General features: G+C 40.5%; 1 protein-coding gene across 8 annotated transcripts; it reads right to left on the reverse strand.

Moving 5' to 3' along the window:
* Window positions 1–4,621: 4,621 nt before the first annotated feature.
* On the reverse strand, window positions 4,622–23,897 carry LOC139163998 (Krueppel-like factor 15). 8 transcript variants are annotated; one of them, XM_070745516.1, is made up of 4 exons: window positions 23,755–23,875; window positions 12,620–12,719; window positions 11,700–12,502; window positions 4,622–5,292 (listed from the first exon to the last, which is right to left on the reverse strand). In XM_070745516.1, the coding sequence occupies exons 2-4, from the start codon at window positions 12,626–12,628 to the stop codon at window positions 5,112–5,114; spliced, it is 993 nt and encodes a 330-aa protein (XP_070601617.1). In that variant the 5' UTR covers window positions 12,629–12,719; window positions 23,755–23,875; the 3' UTR covers window positions 4,622–5,111. The 8 variants fall into 8 exon arrangements, with proteins under 8 accessions (XP_070601617.1, XP_070601619.1, XP_070601618.1 ...); XM_070745518.1 differs by lacking the exon at window positions 23,755–23,875 and adding an exon at window positions 22,447–22,527; XM_070745517.1 differs by lacking the exon at window positions 23,755–23,875 and adding an exon at window positions 22,318–22,481.
* Window positions 23,898–23,910: the final 13 nt, after the last annotated feature.

Consider the following 23,910-nt stretch of genomic DNA (forward strand, 5'->3'; position numbering starts at 1 on the left):
GTGCAAAAACTCTCAGTATACATGCAAAGCAACAGAGTAATAATAATTATAATAATAATGATACCAATAAGAACAGGTAGTAAAGAAGACACTAAAGTATATATATTCAACATTAATTATTTATATGTTCAATTATAGAAGTTCCAGAAAGGCTCAAAATTTTAGATAGACTTAGTATTGTGTTCAAACAGCATGCTTAAATTAGTTACCAACTTCATTATTTTCCGGGTTTGTAGAAAACCATAAGCTAACAATTTGGTTTGGATTCTCTCTGAACTCTAAAATAAGTGGGGTTAAGCTAACCAAGCATAGCATGATGTTATGTCTTTGTCTGCCCAAGTTATAATAACATAGCTAAAAAGTCATTTGTTTTCAGATTCTTCAGGGACTGCCTCAGTGCTTATGCAAGATTCATGTTTTTTAACTTTTTTATTCCTGATTTTATATATATATATTTTAGTAACTGTTGCTTGTAAAAATGTAAAAAGATTTACATTTTTGCCAAGTTCAGTCAAGAACATGCAGTAATAAATATAAAACCATAAATGACCATGATCTGGAAGTTGCGATTGTGTTTAAATCTTTGATATATATCCATCATAGATTGCAATCTCCTATTTTCAGGTCTTACTGTACAATCTACTTCTTCAAACAACCACTGCACGAGCTCGTGTTATTTGATATAACATTTGCATCCTAATTTTCTCTCAATGAATTCCCAACAGGATGAAAAATATTGATTTGCCAAAAAAAAATTCTTTTCACATTAGTCCTGAGGCAAATTTGTATTGAAAAAGTGAGTCAACAGCATAGTCATTCAATGTTTATTGCAAAGCAAACTGGGTTTCCAAACTATCTCCCCATTCCACATTTACTAATCCAGTGTTTCCCATCCTTGGCAACTTGAAGAGATCTGTACTTCAACTCCCAGAATTCGCTGGCTGGGGAATTCTGGGAGTTGAAGTCCAGATCTCTTCAAGATGCCAAGGTTGGGAAACACTGCACTAATCAAACATGCCTATTCTGCTAAAACCCACACAATGATTATTACATCATCTAATTCCTAGTAAAGCAACAGTCCCCAGCCTTTGTGGCTTGGTAACCTGGTTGGTGGGCTGGTAGTAGAGGGAGAGGGGAACTGGGTGGCGTGAGCAGTGGGATGGTGTGTTCATGTGCACATCCATGCAGCCCTTGCACAAGTGCTGGGGCCCATGCACTTAAGTGCCCACCAGCTCGCTGTTGAGCCAGCCAACCAGTCACCCAATTCCAAATAGGCCGCAGTTTGCTAGTGGGCCGTGGTCCTGGCCTGGAATCCTTTCAGTAAAAGGTTTGAATCCTATAGAACAATGATGGCAAACCTATGGCACAGGTGTCACAGGGAGCCATATCTGAGGATGGCGAAAAATGGCCCAGCAAGCATACTGGAAGTCTGGAGGCTTCATTGAGGCCTGTGCCCATGTGCGGGGGGGGGGGGGGGTGGTAAGTGCGGCGGATTGTGAATATGAGCGGGGGACAGTGTGGGGCTTGTGTGCATGCCCACATTGCGTTATGGGTGTGGGCACACACATGCATGCTATTGCACACACACCCTTTTGGCACCTGAGCCAAAAAAGATTTGCCATCACTGCTATATAATAGCATTTAGACTTATATACCACTTCACAGTGGTTTTACAGCCCTACTCTAAGTGGTTTACAGAATCAGCATATTGCCCCCAACAATCTGGGTCCTCATTTTATCCACCTCGGAAGGATGGAAGGCTGACTCAAGCTTGAGCTGGTGGTGAGATTTGAACTGCTGAACTATGCTCAAAAAAATAAAGGGAACACTTAAACAACGCAATATAATTCCAAGTAAATCAAATGTCTGTGAAATCAAACTGTCCACTTAGGAAGCAACATTAATTGATAATCAATTTCACATGTTGTGCACATTCAATTTTGTACAAAACAAAGTATTCAATGAGAATATTTCATTCATTCAGACCTAGGATGTGTAAGGGAAACAGAGCGTACATACCATTCTTTTTGATTGTATATATTCTGTCTGCCAACAGCAGTGGGAATTGAAAAGCTTCTAAAGGTAATGCACTGTATTTATTCATTTAAAATGCAATGATCAATTAATCTTGGAGAGGATTTGAACCAACATCTGATACCTACATCTGGTGGTTCCCAATAAAGATCATGTACCATCTCCTACTGCCTCCTGGTGGTCAATATAACTCTTTATAATAAGTACTGTATTAAAAAATTGGCAGCACTATTGCGCAAGGAAAAAAAATCCTCCCTAAAACATGTAACAGAGATTACACAAATCATCACAATTGTAGAATATATATGAGTTTATATTAGGACTTGCTTTTTTTTAAAAAAAACCCAGCATTTTTAAAGAATGGTAGAAGTTATGGGGAAAAATTAAGTTCTCCGAGTCCAAATAACTCCCAAAGGGAAAAAGAATTCCGTAATACCTAATCTGTGTGTTTACATATGGTGTAGTTGCATATGTAAGAATATGCCCTTGCTATATAATGTTGGTATCAATTCAAATCTCATTGAATCAGAGAGGTGAAAGAGGCTATTGGGTGCAACACCCTGCTCAAGATAGAAATAAAAATTAAGCATCCCCAGAAGACAGCTCTTCAACTTTCTCCTGAACATCTTCTACAATAGAAATCCTACTATTCCTCTGGACAACTAGTTCCACTGTTGAATGTCCTGTTAATTTTATTTTGTTATTTGAAGCTCAGTATCTACAATCTATTATACTAGATTTCAGCTTTATTTTTTTTTTCTAGGGTACGTTAACAGATCCTTGGAAATCAGTTTGCCAATTACATGTACTTGAACATAATGAGACAATTTGGGTTGCCAGATACAACTTAGGAAGGATTTTGAGTCAAGTTTTATTTCTTATTGTGATATGTTTAAAAAATTATTTTATGGTTGTTGGCTTAATAAACACACTTATTTGTATAATTGTGCTTGAATTCTGGATTTCTGTATCAGCAAATACAACTTGCTCTGAGGATTTTTCAGTACAATTTATTGTGCCATGGTAAAAAAAAAAATTGTAGAGCATATTGGAGGTTGTTTTAAAATCTTTTTGTTATTTATACCAACAGAGTGTCACTCAGTGGGAGGAGAAATCACTGCAGTACACCTTTATACATTACTCAGAGTCCTAGTTGAAGACTGAGAATGTTGAAAGAGAGAATAATAAACTTGACATAGTACAGAATTCTTGTGGAACACACTGAAGCAAAGAAGGGAGACAGGGCAATATGAATCATTTGGGCTGGCACACGCTAAAAAATGAAAATAGTGCCCATAGGGGAAGGAGGCTAAAACATATAAGGCAAGCCATAACATATCTCAGAATCAGTTTCCCGTGGTTGAGTGCAGGCTGGCTATACAGATGCTCTCCTCCTCTGGCAGGAACCGTTGCGTTTTGGGATAGGCTGGAGATGTATAAAAACCTTGCTTGCTGATGCATGTTGTGTCTTCAGTACAAGATGTTTTCTGTGCTCACATGCAACTGTAGAAGAATATTTGTCCTAAATTTTACACCAGAAGATCTAAAGATCTAGGTCTAAATACTTAAGTAAAGTAGGCATATTAAAGATGAAAACTCCCTTACTTTGGCTGCATTCTTGACAGCTATATGTTCAGGTAGACATATCATGTTATTGCATGCTGCTATTTTTTCAAACCATTTTTAATCTCATAGTCTACCCAAAGCCTTGGAGTTTCCTGCTAAGGTCCATCCACATATCAACCAGATCTGATATGCTTAGGTTGTCTGAGATCAACCAGAGTTGGCCTTCTCTGGGTCCCGTCAACTATGTCGTTTGGCGGGACCCAGGGGAAGAGCCTTCTCTGTGGCGGCCCCGACCCTATGGAACCAACTCCCCCCAGATATCAGAGTTGCCCCCACCCCCTTTGCCTTTCATAAGCTCTTAAAAACCCACCACTGTCATCAGGCATGGGGGAATTCAAATATTCCCTTCCCCTAGGCTTATAAAATTTATGTATGGTATGACTGATCTCTTAAATTGGGGTTTTTAGATTTTTTAATATTAGATTTGTTTACATTGTCTTTTTACTGTTGTTAGCCGTCCCGAGTCTGCAGAGAGGGGCGGCATACTAATCTAGTAAATAAATAAATAAAGTTAACTAGGCATTGCCATTGCTGTGTACTGAGAGCGCAAATCCAATGCATTATATAGCAGATATTGCAATATATTTATTAGTGTTTTATCAATTGTAACGTATCAGGCTCTTTATTGTTTTAATTAATATGGACTGAAGACTAATTCTGGCTTGCCTTATTAGAAAGGCAGAGGGCAGTTCCTAATAATGCAGCATTTTGACAAATATCAAGGTGTACAAATTCACCTTAGACACTATTCTGAGGAACTGGCAATCTGCATTCTATTGAATATGCATTTTAAATGTGTCATTTAAGAGATAATCTAATATTTCACAGTAACATAAAATACAAATAATTTCCTGAAAGAAAACAAAAAAAAGAAAACATATTACAGAGAAAGCAATGAAACTCACTTTGAAGTAGTAGCATATGAACTTAGGAAGTCTATATTTTAAAAGAGAATTTGGAATTTGTTTACTGTATTTATTATAGTTCATGTTCACTTGCCTGCATTTCAAACTGAAATAATTTTCTTCCACTCTTTTGGTTTTACAATAAGTGCTAGGTAGATAAAATAAGGTAGGCTGAAAGGACTAAAAGGGTAACTTACATTTGAATAAAGTCCCTTGTGTGCAGCTTAATAGAAAATACATAATCCCTGACTAATATTTACAGTACAGTATATTTACAAAATTTAAATGAAACAGGATCTCATGCTGTTCTTCTCCACATCCTGAATTGTCACATTTTCCTCTTAGATATAATATACATTAACATGTGTCAAAGATCTTGAGTTGGAGGCACACCCTAATTGTAAGGCACATTGAAACAGAGGTTGTTTTTTCCCTTAAATAAGTCATTTTCTAATTACTTATCTCCTAAAGAAAAATCATATTTTCTATTCAGCTGTCCTTTGAGTCGATGAGAAATCTTCTCTTGGCAAGGAAACAGGGAGTTAGTTAACTGTTACGAAAACAAACTGCTGACTGACTTCCTGAACTGAATGACCCTTTGTGGATCTTCATATGTTTAGATAAGTGGTCACTGCGGGCAAATTTCTTCTCGCATATTTGACACTGGTAAGGCTTGAGTCCAGAATGGGAGCGCTTGTGGCGAGAGAGCTCATCTGAGCGGGAAAACCTGCCAGACAGAAGAGAAAACATTTGTTTACTGCACATTTGTTAAAACTAAATAAACTATTGTTTTTTCCCCCTGTGCCATCAACATCAAATCACAGAATGCAGGAAAATTTTCTGGGATATAGAAAAGAGAATCAAATGGATGTCATCTTTATTTGAATCTCATGAAACCAGTATTTTTCCACCCCCTCATAAACCAAACTTTGGCTCATATAAATTCACACATGCACATTATGTCAGTAATGAGCAGCCAAAAATTTTACTGCCACACCAGTGTAGCTTATTTTGTGGGTGTGCCTTAATGGTCATGTGACTGGGTAGGAGTGGCTTGGTGGCCATGTGACCAGGTGGGTGTGGCTTGAACAATAATCATTGTTCAAGTGAACTGTTAAGTCCTCGACTTACTGCCCCGAGTCCTTGGAGAAGGATGACATACAAACTTAATAAATTATTATAATTATTATTTATTACAACCTTACCAGTGTTGCTTATTGGGGTGACAATTTGCTTCATGTTTCCCATACTCTCCTTCCTGGGTCACACACACACCCGCCTCAAGCTGAGTAGCTAGGTGAACGGGTGCTGCCAGAAGCATAAATGCTGCCAGCGCCGCTTCCACCCATGCCTTCTGCTTGTACCTCAGGCAGGAGGTGGCCACGTGAGGCTGGAGGAGAGCCGGGCAGGAGAGAGGGAAGCTCATCCAAGGCCAAGAAGGAGGAAAGAGGAAAAAAGCAAGGAGTGCAGACGCCGCAGCAGCAGCAGGGAAAAAAAGGAGAGCCATGCCGAGACCAGTAATCCAGGAAGTGACAGCTGGAGCTGCACACGCATCTTCATTTCCACCGGTGGAACTGTGTTCCACCCCATCCTGCCTGCTGCCCACCCCTGCATTATGTATGTAGCATGTTGTTGTATATGGCTCAAGGAGAGAAAAGACATGACACCTCTCCAGTTCACAACAATAAAGGCTTCTGTTACTTATTTTATTTATTTATTTATTTATTTTGTCAAACATGTACTAGATAACAGGTATAAGTGTAAACATAGACACAAACAAGGAATGAGTACAAATAAATGGGGACCTTATTTTTGTGCAAGTCAGGTCCAGCCTTTCTTTGGTTTTATTTTCATATGCAGATGTGCACACCCAATCTTCCTATGAAGTCTTGCAACAGACCTTAACAATTCTTAATAAAACCACTGTGCTTTTGTGCAATATCACTTCTTTATTTAGAATGTGATGAGAGATACAAAAGGAAGCATCGCTGGTCCATTTTTATGTAACAGGCTAGACATGATCTCAAACTGGGCTCGGAACACAAACTGCTCCCTAGCAGATTTATTTTCCTTTTAATTGGAAAGGAATCTTTGTTTAAATGTAAAGATATAAGTCAAGTATTGGATAACATGCACCCTCCAACCTAATTTCAAAACTCTCTCCAATCTGAGCAATCTGTCTTGGCTGCCTGGACAACAAATAATTTTTTTAGGGTGGCGGTGAGAGAAAGAGACTGTCTCAAAAAAAGAGACAGACAGACAGACAGACAGACAGACAGACAGATGGCAAAAGTAAACTTTCTAAAGGGGTAAGAGGTAACCCTGCTACCATGGCTTCTGACTATGCTTACCACTGTCTTAGCTCTATCTATGACTCACTCATAACCTTCAGCAAATGGCCTTTCCAGGAATGTGGCTCTTGACATAATAGGATACCCAATTTTAATGGAATAATATTAACTTATTTTATCCATTCACTCAGGAACTACACCCTGGTGAAAACCAATCAATTCAAGGCTTTGAGCAAAGCTCTTTACTAAGGGTACGTTCATAAAGCTACACAGTACTTATGATCAAGCCCATCACCTTCATCATAATAACACCAATTCTAAACAATAATCTCACCTCTAACGATATCAACTCCAAAGTTGACAAAGTTGATAAAATAATGGCAATTAATAAATTTAAATAAATTAAGAGCAGACATGCACACCCATCATGCACATGGACACCATCATGTCAAAAGTCTTCATTTGACTGTACACGTAAAAAGAGAGCCTTTATATGAAGCCCAATATGAATGTACATGTTGAAGTGTGCCAAGTTATTTGCTTTAGTTTTATTCACTCTGATATTGTCATCTTCTAGTTTATTTGTTTTAGTGACTCTTATCAGAGGATCAAAGCTAAATCTTAAATCCAAAGTTCCCACAGTGACCAATCTTGGCCTTCTAGCAAAGACAGGAATAGGGAGGGAATGTAACACCATATTTTGGCTTATATCCAATTGAGAGATGTTCATATTTATTTTTTGCCTAAATGGATCAGACTTTAATTCTCCTAATCCAGAATCAACCTGACCAGAAGGGAACTAAAATCTCTAGAGTATCCACCTCCATGAAGGAACAGAGTTTCAAACTAAGGGAGTGCATTCCTGGTTACCAAAACATAATGGAAACATTTAATAAGGCTTACGTAAGATAATGCAGAATCTGAAATATGTTCTAATCGTAATTCCTCCCACTTGTGTTTTCATTAAAAAGCAACTCATTGTCAACACATCAGAGGAGTCAGCAAAGATCCACTTCTTAATACATTTATCAGAGTTCTGGAGGGGGGAAATAACTACATTATTGCAATAAAATGGGAACGCATCCAGTTATGTAGCTGAAAGAGTGGAAATAAACAGATCAGCCAAAGAAACTTGTAGCATGATTCTTGATAGCTTGTAGACTAAGAACTGTAGAAAATGGCAAATGTGAGTGAGACAAAGTGGCAAGGAGCAGTTCACTATTTGTTATGGCATATAGTTGAACTTTGCAGTGGTGGATTATGGACCCCCATTATGGATTGGGGAAGGGTACATTTTCTACTGAAGAAGCTCTCATTTTCCAAAATTTTCCAAAATTTTCCAAAATTTTCCAAAATTTTCCAAAATTTTCCAAAATTTTCCAAAATTTTCCAAAATTTTCCAAAATTTTCCAAAAATAAGAATTGATAGATTAATCTTCAGGTAGATCAATTGTGGATATCTCCCACCTAAAATAATTCACAAGCTTCCCTAGAACAGTGATGGCAAACCTTTATTCCCTCAGGTGCTGAAAGTGTGTACACACACACTAACACACATGTGCAAGTGCCCACACCCTTAATTCATTGCCTGGGGAAAGCAAAAAGAGCCTCCCCTGCTCCTACAGGAGTCCTCTGGAAGACGGAAATGGCCCATTTCCTGCCTTCCAGTAGGCCTGGTAGTCCCATTTCCCCCCTCCCGAAGCTCCAAAGCTTCCCTGGAGCCTGGTGAGGGTGAAAATAACCCCCCTGCCCTCCCGGAGGTCCTCCGGAAACCTCAAATGCCCCCCAGGGCCTCTGAAGAAGCCAAAAATCAGCTTGATGGTGTGCATATGCATGCTGGACCTGAGCTAGGGCAACAGCTCATGTGCCGGTAGATATGGGGGCAGATTCACCATCACTGCCTTAGATGTAGCTGCTCATAAGACCATTAATTTCTTTCACCACATTTGATGGACAGAATTTGTTCCTTTAGTCAACAGTAATTTCACCATTTGAAATGCCAGAAGTTTAGCCAGAAAATATTTTTTTTAAATCTCTACCCTCTTAATAGCTTTACAAATGAATTAGCTAGTTCTGAATGGACAATCTGCTCCATGAAAAAAAATCTTATGCTCTTAATTTATAGAGTGGAACAGGTGAAGTCCAGTTGTTTAAGTTTCTAGGCAATATCATGTGAATCACAGCCAGCTATACCAGTATATAAGGATTTATCACACTCATCTCTGCAAATGAGTTTCATAGTTGGGGGAAAGATCAAAAGCAACATGAGAAAATATTATTTTACTGAAAGAGTAGTAGATCCTTGGAACAAACTTCCAGCAGACGTGGTAGATAAATCCACAGTAACTGAATTTAAACATGCTTGGGATAAACATATATCCATCCTAAGATAAAATATAGAAAATCGTATAAGGGCAGACTAGATGGACCATGAGGTCTTTTTCTGCCGTCAGACTTCTATGTTTCTATGTTTCTATAGGTTTCACATTGTTTCCCTTATTCCGAACTGTAAAAATCTGGATGACCACTGAATGGCACATAGTACAAAGGTTCAGAAATCAAACTCTGTCCCTCTTCCAAGGTTATCTGGCATTTTTCAGCCCAAATATGGCAACCTTGTTCTGATCACAGAACAGTTACTGGGACAAACAACACAGCTCTGCCAATTACTGCAAAGCTCCCTGTAAATACAATTACACATCTGTGAACAGCAGCCTTTCTCCACAATTGGAAAGTCTCCATGGATGCAATGACAAACAGAAAACTGGAAGTTTAAACCATATGAGCTATCATTGCTTGAAGAAGAGATATATGCACATAAATGTAATTTTCCAAAACTTTGCAACTTTACAGCCGTAAGATATAGCTAGAACTGAAAAGACCAGCAAAACTGAATAAATAAAAATGACAGTCTGACAAAGTCCATGCGTGGATAATTCTTTATCAGAAGAAAATATGTAGAGAGCAAAACTGTAGGGAACTTTCAAGAGTTCCAGAACACTTCATCCAGCAAGTATCCAAGAAGTAGATGGAGGAGGAGAGAGGGGGGAGAGGAGGGGTGAAAAAGGTTAAAATAAAGATGGGGCCAATGATCTCCAGGCTAAGGCGGCTTCTGGAGAAAGGGGAATACTACGGGGAATTAATTCATGATGCCTTTGAAAATGTACATTAAACACAATCCCAAGGGATGGGAGGCTAACCTTAGGGCTTTCCAAAACTTTAGAACACCAAGCAAAAATTCAGCAGCTGAAGCTTTTCTCAGTCCTGCTAAGAAGGAAATAAGTTATTTTGCACCAGGCTAAATTACTGTAAGCTGCCAGGCAGCTGTAAAAACGAATCAAAACCTTGTGAGTAGGGAACAGAAAAAGACAGAGAAACTATTGTATGTGAATCAACCATTCACCAAGAATGGACATAAGAAATGCCATGCCTGTTTAACCTTCCAGTTCAACATTCTGTTCCGAAGAGATTGCACATGGGAAGCCTAAAAGCAAGTTATATTGATCATGTTTGTCAGCAAGTGATTGCAGATTGCTTTAACCCTGAACTGGCACCCCCTTTGATAGTTTAACTCTCCCAAAATTTGTTTAATTATTTTTTAAACCTGTGGAAGTTGGCAAATTTCAGGGAATCTTGTGGTAATGAAGTTCATAGTTTATAGCACTGTGTGAAAAAGTTCTTCCCTTTTCTATCTTCATTTTTTTACCATTGAGTTTTGGAAAATATTTTCCAAAAGAAAGAGACAAACATGTGCCTTTTTTGTACACTAAATGGTTCACATTATTGTAAGTTTCCCTTGTGGGCAATTTAAATATGTCAACTGTCATATTTTGTATCTTTTGCAACTCTGTATTAAATATACAATAGCATAGTAATACACTATTGTTTATTTAAAAATTGCTTCATATAATTATATAAAAAGATACTGTTGCCCACATGAAGAATAAGTATCCAAGTATTAACAAATGTTTATATAGTTGTTTCTGTCGACTACCATATGTTGAAATCATGTGTATATTTTTCAGATCAGATTAATACATTTCAAATTATTTTTCAAGCAAAGTATGAGCTGTATTTGGACTACAATCCTAAAGTGTCTTATAAGCCTCACTGAATCTATTTGTAATGTCTGTTGTGGAAATATATATGAAATTACACTGTAGACTCAGAGAAATAGTAATACGAGGGTCGCACAGAAAGTAATGCACCACATTTTTTTCTCAGCCTACAGTAGTGATACGAATACCAAACTTTAGATATACATTATTTGAATTGTCAGGAGTGCGTGTGTAAATTTTGTGTTTCTTATAGCGTAGCGTAGCTGCAGCAGTGTTATTAACATCTGTAAGTGTCATCATTGAATTTCTAACTGTGGAGAAAGAAACTGTTGGGAACATTCACAAATGTTTGTGTACAGTTTATGGAGAATCTGAAGTCAACAGAAGTACAGTTAGTTGCTGGGCACAGAGGGTAAAAGATAGTTTGGTGATTTGCAAAGTACAGAAATAGCTTCATGACCAGAACAAGGAGTAGTACCGACAGGGCATACATGGAGGAAGGCCATAGAGTGGGACAGAGATTACGGTGAAAAATAGGGAGTGTAGAAGAAACATCATTCTTTCTTGTGTGTAAGTTTCATAGTGTTCAATAAATAATTGTTGAAGGAAAAAAATGTGATGCATTAGTTTCTGGGCGACCCTCATAGAAAGGACACAATTCTAAGACCGTTACACCTATTTGAAATGGTTCATTGAACTGTGAACAGGCTTGAACAGTAAGCCTATAGTTATCAAAGCAGTGAAAGATGTAGTTAAGAAAGCAGTTTTCACTGACACCCACTTACCTCCAACCACAGTCAGGCCATGTACAAGTATAAGGCTTTTCTCCAGTATGACGTCGGAAGTGTGCCTTAAGATGGGAACTCTTGGTATACATCTTGGTGCAGCCAGGATGTGTACACTTGTGGACTCGAATAACCGAAGGGGAAACTTTGGGGACTTTGGCCTCTATACTCTTTGGACTTCCAAAAACTTCTGGCCTCAATGCAACAGGCAATGGAGCGATTCGTACATACTTCTGGTCTGTGGCTTTCACAGGACTTGGAGTGACCTGGGGATAAACAGTCAAGTTTTGGCCTTGCATTCTGATGATTACATGGGCCACCCGGATACCACCCACTGAATTCTGGGTGGATGAGCTATCTTCTGCTTGGCCAGGCTGGATGTGAAGGAGAACAGGGATTGTCCCCACAGTTCCAGGCATGCTTATATCTCCAGATACGACTCCAGCCTGAACGGAACTAGAAACACCTTCATCTAGATCAGTCCCAGCAGCAAACTCTTCCCCTGCACTGCTTAAGTTGATTTCAGATTTTATCTCAAGTTGTCCCCCTAGTTGTTTGTCATTCAGCTCATCCTTGACAAGTTCTTTCTTCTCATTGAGGAACTCCTCAATCTCTTCCAGTGTAGGGATGAAATCTCTAGAGACATCTGAACAAAAATCTGGCAGTTTGAGGTAAGCCTCATAGATGGTGTTCTGTGATTTCTCCACTTCCTTCTTTACCATGGACAATGAGACACCCATCTCTGGTGTAGAAACCGTGTTTGAGGTAACAGCTGGAACAGATACTTGTTCATTGCTGCAGTCCTGCAGTAAATTTAATGATGGCATATCAGGCTTGAAAACATCGAATATGATATCTTGCTGATCAAGAGCTGGGGCAAGCAATGGACCAGAAACAGATAGCGGTTTGCTATGACTTACTGAGACCATGGGTTGATCTAGTCCCTCATAAAAAGATGAACTGCACGGTATGTAATCAAGTCAGATGGAAATGAAGGCCTTGGGGAATCTATAGATCCACCTGCAAGAAAATAACCACAAAGGCAGAATAAAAATATAATAACTCAACATATCTTATTTTTTTGATGTTCAATTGCAGTGTGCAATTTTAGGTTTTAGATTTTGATATGTTGTTGTTGTTGTTGTTGTTATTATTATTATTATTTTTATTAGATTTGTATGCCGCCCCCTCCATAGACTCAGGGCAGCTCACAACAATAACAAAGACAATGTAAGAACAAATCTAATAATTTAAAAAACACTAAAACCCCCATTATTAAAAGCAAGCATACACACAAACATACCATGTATAAACTGTATAGGCCAGGGGGGAGATGTCTCATTATGATATATATGCACAAAACCAATTTTAAAATAAAAAGATATTTCTGCAAAAAAAAATAAATAAATAAAAGGAAAGCCCAGACACTTATACTATAGGCCAGTGATGACGAACCTATGGCACGGGTGCCATGGTGGCACGTGGAACCATATCTGCTGGCACACTAATTAATCTGCAGTGCGCATGTGAATGCTGACCAGCTGATTTTGGGCTTGTGTAGTGTAGAGGCTCTGGGAAGGCACTTTCAGCCTCTGGAGGGCATCCGGGGGAGATGGGGAAGCCATTTTCAGCCTCTCTAGGCTCTAAGAATACCTCTGGACCCCAAATCGAGAAACGTGTAAACGGGGGAATTGGGCATGTATACACAGGGGGCGGGGCAGCATGGGGGGATCACACATGCATGCGCAGGAGGGCAAGGGAGCACTGAATTATGGGTGTGGGCACTCACATGGGCACAATAGCATGCACACATGTGTTTTTGGCAGCCGAGGAAAAAAAGGTTCACCCTCACTGCTTATAGGCATATGATGTTCATCCATTGTGTTCGAAGAGGATCTTGACATCTAACAGGTTGTGTATGGGCGGCCCACGATGTGTCCGCAGGTGGCTGGTAATACAGGCACAGAATGTTCTGCCATATGTTGGGCAAACATGTGTGGGCACCATTGTTGCAGCATTTGCAGCTCTGGCTTTAGCTCTATTATATCTACTACTTTAGCTCTACAGACAGTCCCCGGGTTACGTCGTCCCCGACGTATGACATTTCATTGTTACGACGACCCGGAGACAGCTTCGAAGCCACCTCTGCCGCCTCCATTCAGGCGAAGGCAAATCTGTGGTGGGCGGCGGCTTCGGAGACCCCACAGAGATCCCCTTGCCCGGAGGCAGCGGCAGCTTCAAGGGACCAACAGCCGGTCCTTCTTGGCGCTGTGTTGCTGTAGCCTCCGAGGCTGCCCACTACGGAGATCCCCTCGCCCAAACGGAGGCGGCAGTGGCGGCGGCAGCCTCAGAGGCTGCAGCAATGCAGCGCCGAGAAGGACCGGCTGTTGGTTCCTTGAAGAAGAAGCCGCCACCGCCACAGTGTAAGTTGGAATATTCATGTAAATCAGAATATTCCAACTTACACCAAACTTGGCTTACGACGGGCCGTGGGAATGAATCCCCGTCGTAAGTCGGGGACTACCTGTACTATAGGCATAAACAACACTCCACAATATATTATGCCCGTGATGGTGAACCTATGGCACAAGTGGCACAGGTGGCATGCAGAGCCATATCTGCTGGCACAGCAGCTGTTGCTCTAGCTCAGCTCCAATGTGCATGGGTGTGCCAGCCAGCTGATTTTTGGCTTGTACAGAGGCTCTAGGAGGGCATTTTTTGCTTCCAGAGAGCCTCTGGGGGGGATGGTGGAGGGCGATTTTACTCTCCCCTGGCTCCAGGGAAGTTTTTGGAGCCTGGGGAGGATGAAACACGAGCCTACTGGGCCTACCAGAAGTTGGGAAACAGGCAATTTCTGGTCTCCAGAGGGCCTCCCGGGGGGGGAGCTGTTTTCAACCTACCCATGCAATGAATTGTGGGTGTGGTCACTCACCCACACTCTTTTTGCACCTGAGGGAAAACAGGTTCGCCATCACTGCATTATGCTCTATATCAAAAGATTCAGTGAAACAACTAAATGGGACAAATAAGCATTGCAGTATAATAATATATGCATCACCGTATATCTGTCCTGCTGCACCTGCAGATGCAGCTTTCTACAAATCTAAATTGGTATTAATCAGTTTTGCAGCCTGATGGGAAACTAATGAGAACCTTGTTTTAACCATTAGCAAAATCAGAGCAACCAATGTTCACAACTACTGTATCATTCCCTCCTCATACAGCCATATGAAATTCGTAATACTGTATACAGAATTTGGTCAGAATTTTGGACAGTCAATAACAAAAGGTACATTCAAGAGCCGGGGTGGCGCAGCAGATAGAGTGCTATCCTGCAGTCCACTGAAGCTGACTGTAAATTTTTAAAAATCTTAAGTTATCCTGTTCAGTAATAGAAGGGGGGTAGTCTCCTTGCAAGGAAGACAGAATATTTAAAAAGTCAAGGGACAGTTGTCATCAGAAGCCAAGAGCAGTGGAATGCAATTAGCCAGTTGTAAATTCTGTTCCTGAGATAGCTGTTGAAATGAAACAAATGCCTTAGCTCAACAAATACGCTCCCCTCCCCTACATCCAAAGGACTTGTTCCTGTCATTTATCAAATCTTATGATCCCATTGAAGGTCCCTGTGATGAAATGAATCTCCCTCAAGCTGAATTCTACTCCTGAGGACTTCATGGAGATGTCTATGCAACCACCAGCATGGTGGTTGTCATATTATTTTAACTTAATAACAAGGATACTCTTACAGCTGGGGGTGGTGGTGAGGTAGTAAAAAGGGTTCCCTGTCCAGTTGTGTCCGACTCTAGGGCGCGATGCTCATCTGTGCTTCTTGGACAAGCCCGAGTTGTGTGAAGACAATTTTCATGGTCATGTTGCCAGCTGTATGCCAAAGGAGCATGGAATGCTATTGCCTTCTCATCAAAGTGGTACCTATTAATCTACTTGCATTTGCAAACTTTTGAACTGCTAGGGGGACAGAAGCTGGGGTAAAAATAGAAGCTCATCCGTTGCGCGGCACTTGAGTCTCGAACCTGGGCTGACAACCTTCCCGTTGACAAACTCATCATCTTTAAGCCCTGAGCCATTGCAGGGATGGAGTTAAAACCAGAAACACTTCAGAAATATCAATTCACAGATTTATCCATCTGTGACTTTCCTTTCATTGCATAAATGCATTTGTCCTTTTGAGAAGATACAATTTTGTAAAAGACATAAGTTTTATCAATCCATCCAAGACCTTTTCAATCCACTTTTCCTCTACATTTCATACAATAGAAGCCATAACTGGAAATATTATTTTAAAAAAAGCAAACATGAATACAAATTTGTGTATGAAGATCTGGATGACCAAAAAAACAACCACCCAAGAATGTTTGCTCCTGTCCCACTGGATACTGTCTGGATGTGTTCTGAGGGCTTAACTGACAGAGCTCTTTTCTTTTAATGGCACTCAATCACGGCTTATCTTCTTATGCATCTTCCTGCAAGAAAACCTAATTATGGGTACATTCCTGAATAAACATACCCATTTTTGAGAGCACAGCATTCAAAGGATTTCACTTCCAGCCTAAGGCAACGTTCAGGTCAAAGACCTGGCATTACTCAACGCATTTTGTAACACACCATTCATAACAGTTGGAATGTTTTTTGATCCCACACCCACTGCAAGTTCCATGCATGTCCAGAAATTGCAAGGAATTAGATCACCCTGCCTACTCTTTCTCCTCTGGAACATTTGACCGCAATCAAAATGGAGACCAGATTTGATTAATAAACATCCCAGAAAATGCAAATACTATACAAATTTTTTTTGTTCTGTTGCTGAGAATCAATATGGCCATGGACCCACCATCACAGGAAGTAAAGCAGTCTTTACCTTTAAAGAACACTTTGTGGTTCTAGTCTTGGTTTAACGAAAACAGACATTGGGTTGGTTAAGACTACAATGCCAAGCTAGCCTGGATTATTATATATAAGTAAAAGCAAAAACCACTCACACATTAATCACAAAATCTCCAGAACCATAAAGCCTGCAAACTTGAAATTTGCCACGTATGTTCCTCTTGGCTTTCAGATGTTCACTAAGAAAGGATTTTTCAAAATGACCATTGGAGCATGAGTATTTCTTAAATTATTATTAACAAGTCCTGATGCTAAGGAGTTCTACTCTCCCTCCCCACCTGAAAAGAAATCTGATCCAAATGCAAAACACAAGCAGAGGAGTTTCAGCTTCATTTTTGCTTTCATAGCAGGAAGCAGCTTTTACTACAGAACAGTGAGCTAAGCCACCCTAGCCAGATGAATACCCATGGTGGTGGTAGGCAGAGACAGATTCCCTCCCCCATTTTCCTCCTCAGTTCAGATGAATCTGTCCCTTCTACTATAACGTCAGTTAAAGGGAAAAGAGGCAAAAAACGAGAGAAAAGATTTACACAGCCTATTTCTCCCATGGCCAGTTCTATGTTGCATGCTCCAGAGTCAGTTCACCTGACAGCCTGGTCATCCTCCAGCCAGAGCACAAAACTAGGAATGTTGTTTACAGGGAGGTCCTAAGCAATTCATCTGAGGGACTAATTGAAAGTCTATGCTATGCAAATAATGTCTTCATCTGTAACAGAAATTTAGCTTACCATCTCCAACAAAATAATAGTGCCCTTTTTAACTAATCATTAATTTTCAAGCTTTGTCAATTTATCAAGCCCCAAACACAGTTTCGTAGAGAATTTTCATTTTGATTTTGGTTAATAATGTTTATTTGTATTGCTAGTGTTTTTAATTATAGTATATGTTTCTTTCCTCTCCAGTTTTTTCTTTCAGAAAGTGACTTCTTAAAGGTTCAGCACTGTTTCACATCTTCAAAGAATAGCAGCTTTACCAGGTGTTGAAAACACTGGCTGTTGTTAGAGCTAAATCTGATATTATTTTTAGAAAGTATGAAAGGCATGTTATGTCCATGTGTGTGTCATTTGCAATTTAAAGCCAAAGAACTCTGTGGGGCAGGGAGGGGGTTCCTACTTGATGCCACATTTATATCTCAAAAATAAAGCAATCAGGGAACAACTTGACTTGTTGTCTGAATAGACAGAGGCATTCAACAAATGCAAAAGAGGCTCTCTCAAAAACAATGGTGATTTGTTTCCAACAAATCATCCTCAATGTAAACAGTGAGTCAAGTGAGAACTGGCTCTAACTGGATGCAGATAAAAACTGGATTTTCATATTGCGTTGTTGTGGTTTGTTTAACTAAAGTTTATTGACTAAATAAACTTTCCCAGGCATGGGGCAACTAGTACATGCCCCCTCCCCTTCTGATCATTAAAAAGTTATGTGTGGATATGATTGTGATATATTGATTGTTTTTTAAGATGATGGGTTTTTAGTTATAGTTTTAATTATTAGATTTGTACTTAAATTGTTTATATTGTTGTTGTGAGCTGCCCCGGGTCTCCGGAGAAGGGCAGCATACAAGTCTAAATAATAATAATAATAATAATAATAATAATAATAATAATAATAATAATGATAATAATGACAACAACAACAATAAATTAAAATAATATAAAGAAGGAGGGGAGAGCGAGGAAGGAAGGAAGGAAGGAAGGAAGGAAGGAAGGAAGGAAGGAAGGAAGGAAGGAAGGAAGGAAGGAAGGAAGGAAGGGCAATTTGACTTAGCCTATGGATAAAAAAATAATGACTGAGTTAACATGTTGTTTAAATGTCTTCAAATTCCATCATCTTCTATGTTGCAAAATGATTACTATTTAAAATATTTTTAAAGTAATTTTTATTAAATAATTTTTAAACATATAACACAAAAACAGATAAAGAAAAACAAAAACAAAAGAACAAAACAAGTATATGTACATGGATACATAAATGGAAAAACAATTACAAACCTATATAATAGTAACAAACAAACCTAACAAACCCGAAGTCTCAAGACATCACAGATTATTTTACTGATTCTGAACTAAACTGTCACCTTCAATCTGCAGTCCATTAATGAATATGTTGCCGTGCTGCACAAGGCTGCTGCCCATTGAGAATTCTGTGATCTAGAGCTACTGCTCAAGTGAGTAATCTGCAGAATTCGGGACATTAACCTCCAATGGAGGCTACTTTCAAAGACCACCTCACTCTCCAGACTGCACTGGACAAGACCAGGGCAGCCAAGGTGTCCATTAGGTCAAGTGAGGCACTACAGCAACCATGCAGCCCAGAAAGTGTACAAAAGACAGTCGGGGTGCATCACAAGACTTCAGTGAAAGACTTCTTACATGACAGCGCTGAGGACGTTTTCCGCTTTTGATTCAAAAAGTGTGATGCGGTAAACTCACCTGATGACTTCCACTGTCACTGCACTGACTGCTGATACCACAAGGCCATCTGTCAATGATGTGACCATCACAGTCATCTAACAAGAGTCTGCCATGCCAACCTACCTTCACCACAGACAACATGACAAGCACCAAGCAAGCCTGGCTACGCCAAGCAGCCTCAATAAGGGGTTGGCAGCCACGACAGAGAACCAACAGGGCCATCGTGATCGAGGCTGCCAAACAACAATCCAGCAAGCAACCAAGCCATACTGGAAGAAACTACAAGTCACCATCCTGCTCAAAAGTCACCATGCAGCATGGAGATTGATACCGGGTTGTCTCTCACTATTGTCTCCATGGACAGCCTGCCGAAAGTCCTGGTTTCAGACAATGGGCCTTACGATTTGAAACTTATTTAGCAGAACAGGGGATAGATCAGACACGCCGTTTTCCCACTATTCCACCCCTCCAGCAATGGTCAAGTGGAGAGAATGGTCAGATCAGCAGAAGAAGCCCTGTCACACATGAGCCCAGGCAATTGACAAATCGATAAATTTTTATTAGTACAGGATCACCACCACTGCCAGAAGTCCTTCCGAACTTCAAGAGGTGTTGTTTTGAAGCCATTTCTGTCTGCTTCTTCCAGTCACCCTATTGAACACATTTTAAATTATTATTCAATTGCCAGGAATACAGAGAAATGTATGAAGAAAAGCTGAGGAAGCTTCTTGGACGAGAAGCAAAACGTCTTCAAATAAAAAGCAAAAAGTCCAGTTGCCTCTTGAAAAAGCACCTTTGGGACTGTAACTCATCTGTAACTGATGCTATTGGCTTACTCTTGAAGGACTCTCTTCCACATCAATTCCCATGAAAACAGTTTCAGTAATAAAATAGCCAAGTTGACTATCACTTGTTGTGATGCATCTTCTACCCTTCAAGGCAATAGAATTATACCTGTTTTAAAGCACCTTTGAACTGAATTGCCTCTTTATTTATATATAGATGTTAACTCTAGTAAAAAAAACTATAAAGTCACAGGTATATCAGCATCAAATGATGAATGAATAAGAGAAATCACTGCTAAGATCAAACAGCAGGTATTGGCACTATGAGCAATTTATTATTCCATATGGGAAATATCTAAAGTGACAATATCAATTTACATATGAAAATGCAAGGATTAAAGAAAAATTAAGCAAAAAATTTACACATGTGGAAAGATTTCAGAGACCAAGTTTATATAAAAGTATACTCATTTTTTGCACTTAAATTTTGACCTATTTTAAACAGGAAAGACATCTTACCTACTGCACTAAGGAACTGTAAATATTTAAAAAAAACATTGAAACTGGGATGTTTCATAGCCTAATTAAAGGTTTGTAAAACTTTAACTGAAAATCTGGCACAAGAACAATTGCTCTATCTTAGATACTGTGTTAATTTTGTTGAAAACCAGTTTTGCCAGTAGCAAATAGAGCCTGTTGAACTAAGAAATTAAATACTTGAATTCTCCTATTTACATAGATTTTAATATAATATACAAACAGTAGCTGAACCATCCATTTCCCCCTGAATCTCGATTAATAACATTAGTAATGGACACATTAACCAATGGAAAAATTGTAGCACTGAATTCAGGGGTGGAAATAAAATGTTTTTAAAGCAAACAAGATAGGGTAGATAAGAGACTGGAAGAACAAAATAGTTGCATATAACTAGCAGTGTGTTATTAAAGAAAATAAAGTTGCCAAGTAAATTGGGTTGAAGGAAGTGAAAGCAGTGGATCTGGAGAGAGATAAGAGCTACCTGAAGGTCAATCAATTAAGGAGATTGTCTGGGCTCAGACCTGATGCCTCCTAACTCACAGCAACAAACTACAGCTTCCCTGAACTCGCTTCTTTCCTTCTTAGAGCAGGGGTCCTCAAACTTGGCCACTTTAAGACTTGTGGACTTCAACTCCTAGAATTCTATGCTGGCTGGAGAATTCTGGGAGTTGAAGTCCACAAGTCTTAAAGTTGCCAAGTTTGAAGACCTCTGTCCTAGAGAGAAATGTTAATAGGAGGGAGAAATACTCACACAGCAGAGGAAAGAGAGAAGCAAAAAATTTAAAAGGACAGAGAAATGGATTGCAGAATATTTGGAGGAGAGAAGGTGAGAGTACAAGTATGATAGTTCTTGACTTACAACCACAGCTGAGTCCAAAAATGCTGTTATTAAGACGGATTGCGATTCAGTGACTTTTGCACCATTTTATGACCTTTCTTGCCATAGTTGTTAAGTGAATTGCTGCAATTAAAACTAGAAATACAGTTGCTTCAGTGAATTTGGCTTCTATGACTTCGCTTGTCAAAAGGTTGCAAAAGGCAATACTGTATTGTCACCTTGGAACCAGGCAGGGGTAGGCAAAGTTGGCTCTTCTATGACATGTGGACTTCAACTCCCAGAATTCCTGAGCTAGCATGACTGGCTCAGGAATTCTGGGAGTTGAAGTCCACAATTCATAGAAGAGCCAACTTTGCATACCGCTGCTGTAAGGGTTATAAGTATGAAAAATAGTTGCAAGCCATTTTTTCCACTGGAACCAGTTACCTCCGAGTCTCCGGAGAGGGGCGGCATGCAAATCTAATAAATAATAATAATAATAATTATTATTATTATTATTACCTCCTGAGATCTGGACTGCCCTCCATCCTACTGGCCTTCTGGAAACCTCTAAAGACCTAACTTTTCCAGCAGGCCTGGGGCTGTTGATCAGTTGTTGTATCAGCAAGATCTGGCCATAGAAGATACGCATGATATTATTGTGGATTTTAAATTGTTTCTCATTCATTCATTCATTCATTCATTTTTTATGCCACCCTTCTCTGAGGACTTGGGGCGGCATACAAATCTTAGCTATTCTAATACATATTAATATTGTATACTTGTTTGTTCTGGTTGAGAGTCGCCCAGAGTCCTTTGGGGAGTTGGGCGAACTAAGAAATAAATAAATAATAAATAAATCCGGTCATAAATGGTATGTATGGTTTTTAACTGTTTAAACCCAACAGTTTGTTTTAAAATTGTTTTAGAGGTTTTAACATTTATCTGTATGTTTCAATTTTGGTTGTGGGATGCCTAGAATCCCTACGGAGATGGGAGGCATACAAATTAATTAATTAATTAGTATGCCGTCCATCTAGAATGGACTTTTTGAGAAAGGGGGTATTTCTCAAGCATCCAATACGAGTGCCCCCCTCCCCACAACTGGAACGGGGTGAAGAGAACTTGAGAAGCTCCAGGAAAAGGAATTCCCGAACCTCACGCTACTTGCTTGCTGTTCGTAAACCGGGCGCAGGAGCGAACTCTGGTTGGAAAGGGAATGAGGCGTCTGCCCTGAGGAAGACCGGAATAAAAGTCGCCCGGTCGGCGCGGGCTTCTCGGCTCACCTCTCGGGTTCCTCTCGCTACACACGGCGTGGCTGCCCCCGCCCCCCACTCACGCTAGAGCCGAAGGAGCGAGAGTCCCGCCCTCGCAAGCCGAAGCCCTAGGGCAGGTCTTTTAAACCCGTCAATCATAGCTCCGCGTTTCCGATAGGCCGGCGGAGATCGACTTCCCGACGGGCCAGCCGGCTTCGGGTTACTCGCGTTCAGAGGGCTTCAAGCGCCTTGCAGATAATAATTTAAAAAAAAACCCACGCTCCGCTCTAGAAGTTTAGCCTGCTTAGCCGGATTCCTGAAGCCCCATTACGTTTAGTCAGCGTCATGAAGAGAGAACCGACTGCGTTTCTGAATTGACGCTTTAATTCAGACGGACTGGGGGGACCTATCCTATCCGTCCTTTGGTGTCAAGAAGCCCCCAGATTTTCAACTGTAGAAGCGGGCGGGAACTTTGCAGTAAAAACAACCCCCACACGATTTATTTCTTCACCCAGGTTTGAAATATAACGAGGCGCGCGGGCGCCTGTGTGTGTGAAAATAAACACAGCGGACCCGCTTTTTCAGGAGCTTTTGGCTCCCCCCGGCAAGCAAAACAGAGGAGTAAGTAATAGAAGGTAGTAAGTAATAGAAAAAGTAAGAAAACCAGGTAGTAGAGGCGGAATAGCCGCCTGAGATAGAAATAGGGAAGTGGAGAGAAGAAAGTGATATACAGATGAAATAATACGAAGCTAATTTGGAATGTGAAGCAGTCTATTGTAATAAATAACGATATTATGGATATTAAAGATGTATTGAAGGTATATGAGGTTGTAGGTTGAATGTGGAGGGGGGGGGAAACTTTGGAAAAATATGCATATATGTCGGCCCTTCGCGGGTGAACCCGTCTCCAACCCAGTTAGTTCGAGGTAGAGAAACAGAGAAAACTATTTTTTGGAAGATGCTAATTCACGCGCAGCTTGTTAGTCGCAGGGGCTTCCAACCTTGGCAACTTTAAGCCTGGCGGACTTCAACTCCCAGAATTCCTCAGCCAGCAAAACTGGCTGGGGAATTCTGGGAGTTGAAGTCCGCCAAGGCTTAAAGTTGCCAAGGTCGGAGAGCCGTGTTAGTGCATTCCTCGCGCGCCTTCCCCGACTCACTAGCTGCCTAAGCGGCCCTTTTTACCGTAACAAACGCCCTGCAAATCTTCTCGGTGAAAAACGCGGTCGCTTCCCTGCAACCCGCGGCCCCTTCCCCCTTCACCCCCCCTCACCTCGTTCTTGTGGCCGACTCGCGCGCTTCCACACCAACGTCCCCCCCCCCGCTCGTTTTAACCCTTACCCTCGCCGGCCGCCACGACGCGCTGGCTATTCCCCCCTCGCCGCCTCGCGCTCTCGCCTCTCTGTTCATATGATCCCAAGGTTAGGTGTCTGCCGAAACGGGGGCTCCGCCCCTTTCGAAGGCTTGGTTCCGTCCCAGGCTCCTCATTGGACGGGG

This window comes from Erythrolamprus reginae, chromosome 3 (genome assembly GCF_031021105.1).
Source record: "Erythrolamprus reginae isolate rEryReg1 chromosome 3, rEryReg1.hap1, whole genome shotgun sequence".
In the NCBI taxonomy this organism is placed as follows: Eukaryota; Metazoa; Chordata; class Lepidosauria; order Squamata; family Dipsadidae; genus Erythrolamprus; species Erythrolamprus reginae.

Coding starts and splice junctions, on each gene's coding strand:
- LOC139163998 (XM_070745511.1), bottom strand. CDS start 12,628: ATGGTCTCAGTAAGTCATAGCAAACCGCTATCTGTTTCTGGTCCATTG. Junction 5,293..11,699: donor TGGCCTGACTGTGGTTGGAG/GTAAGTGGGTGT, acceptor TCTGTCTGGCAG/GTTTTCCCGCTCAGATGAGC.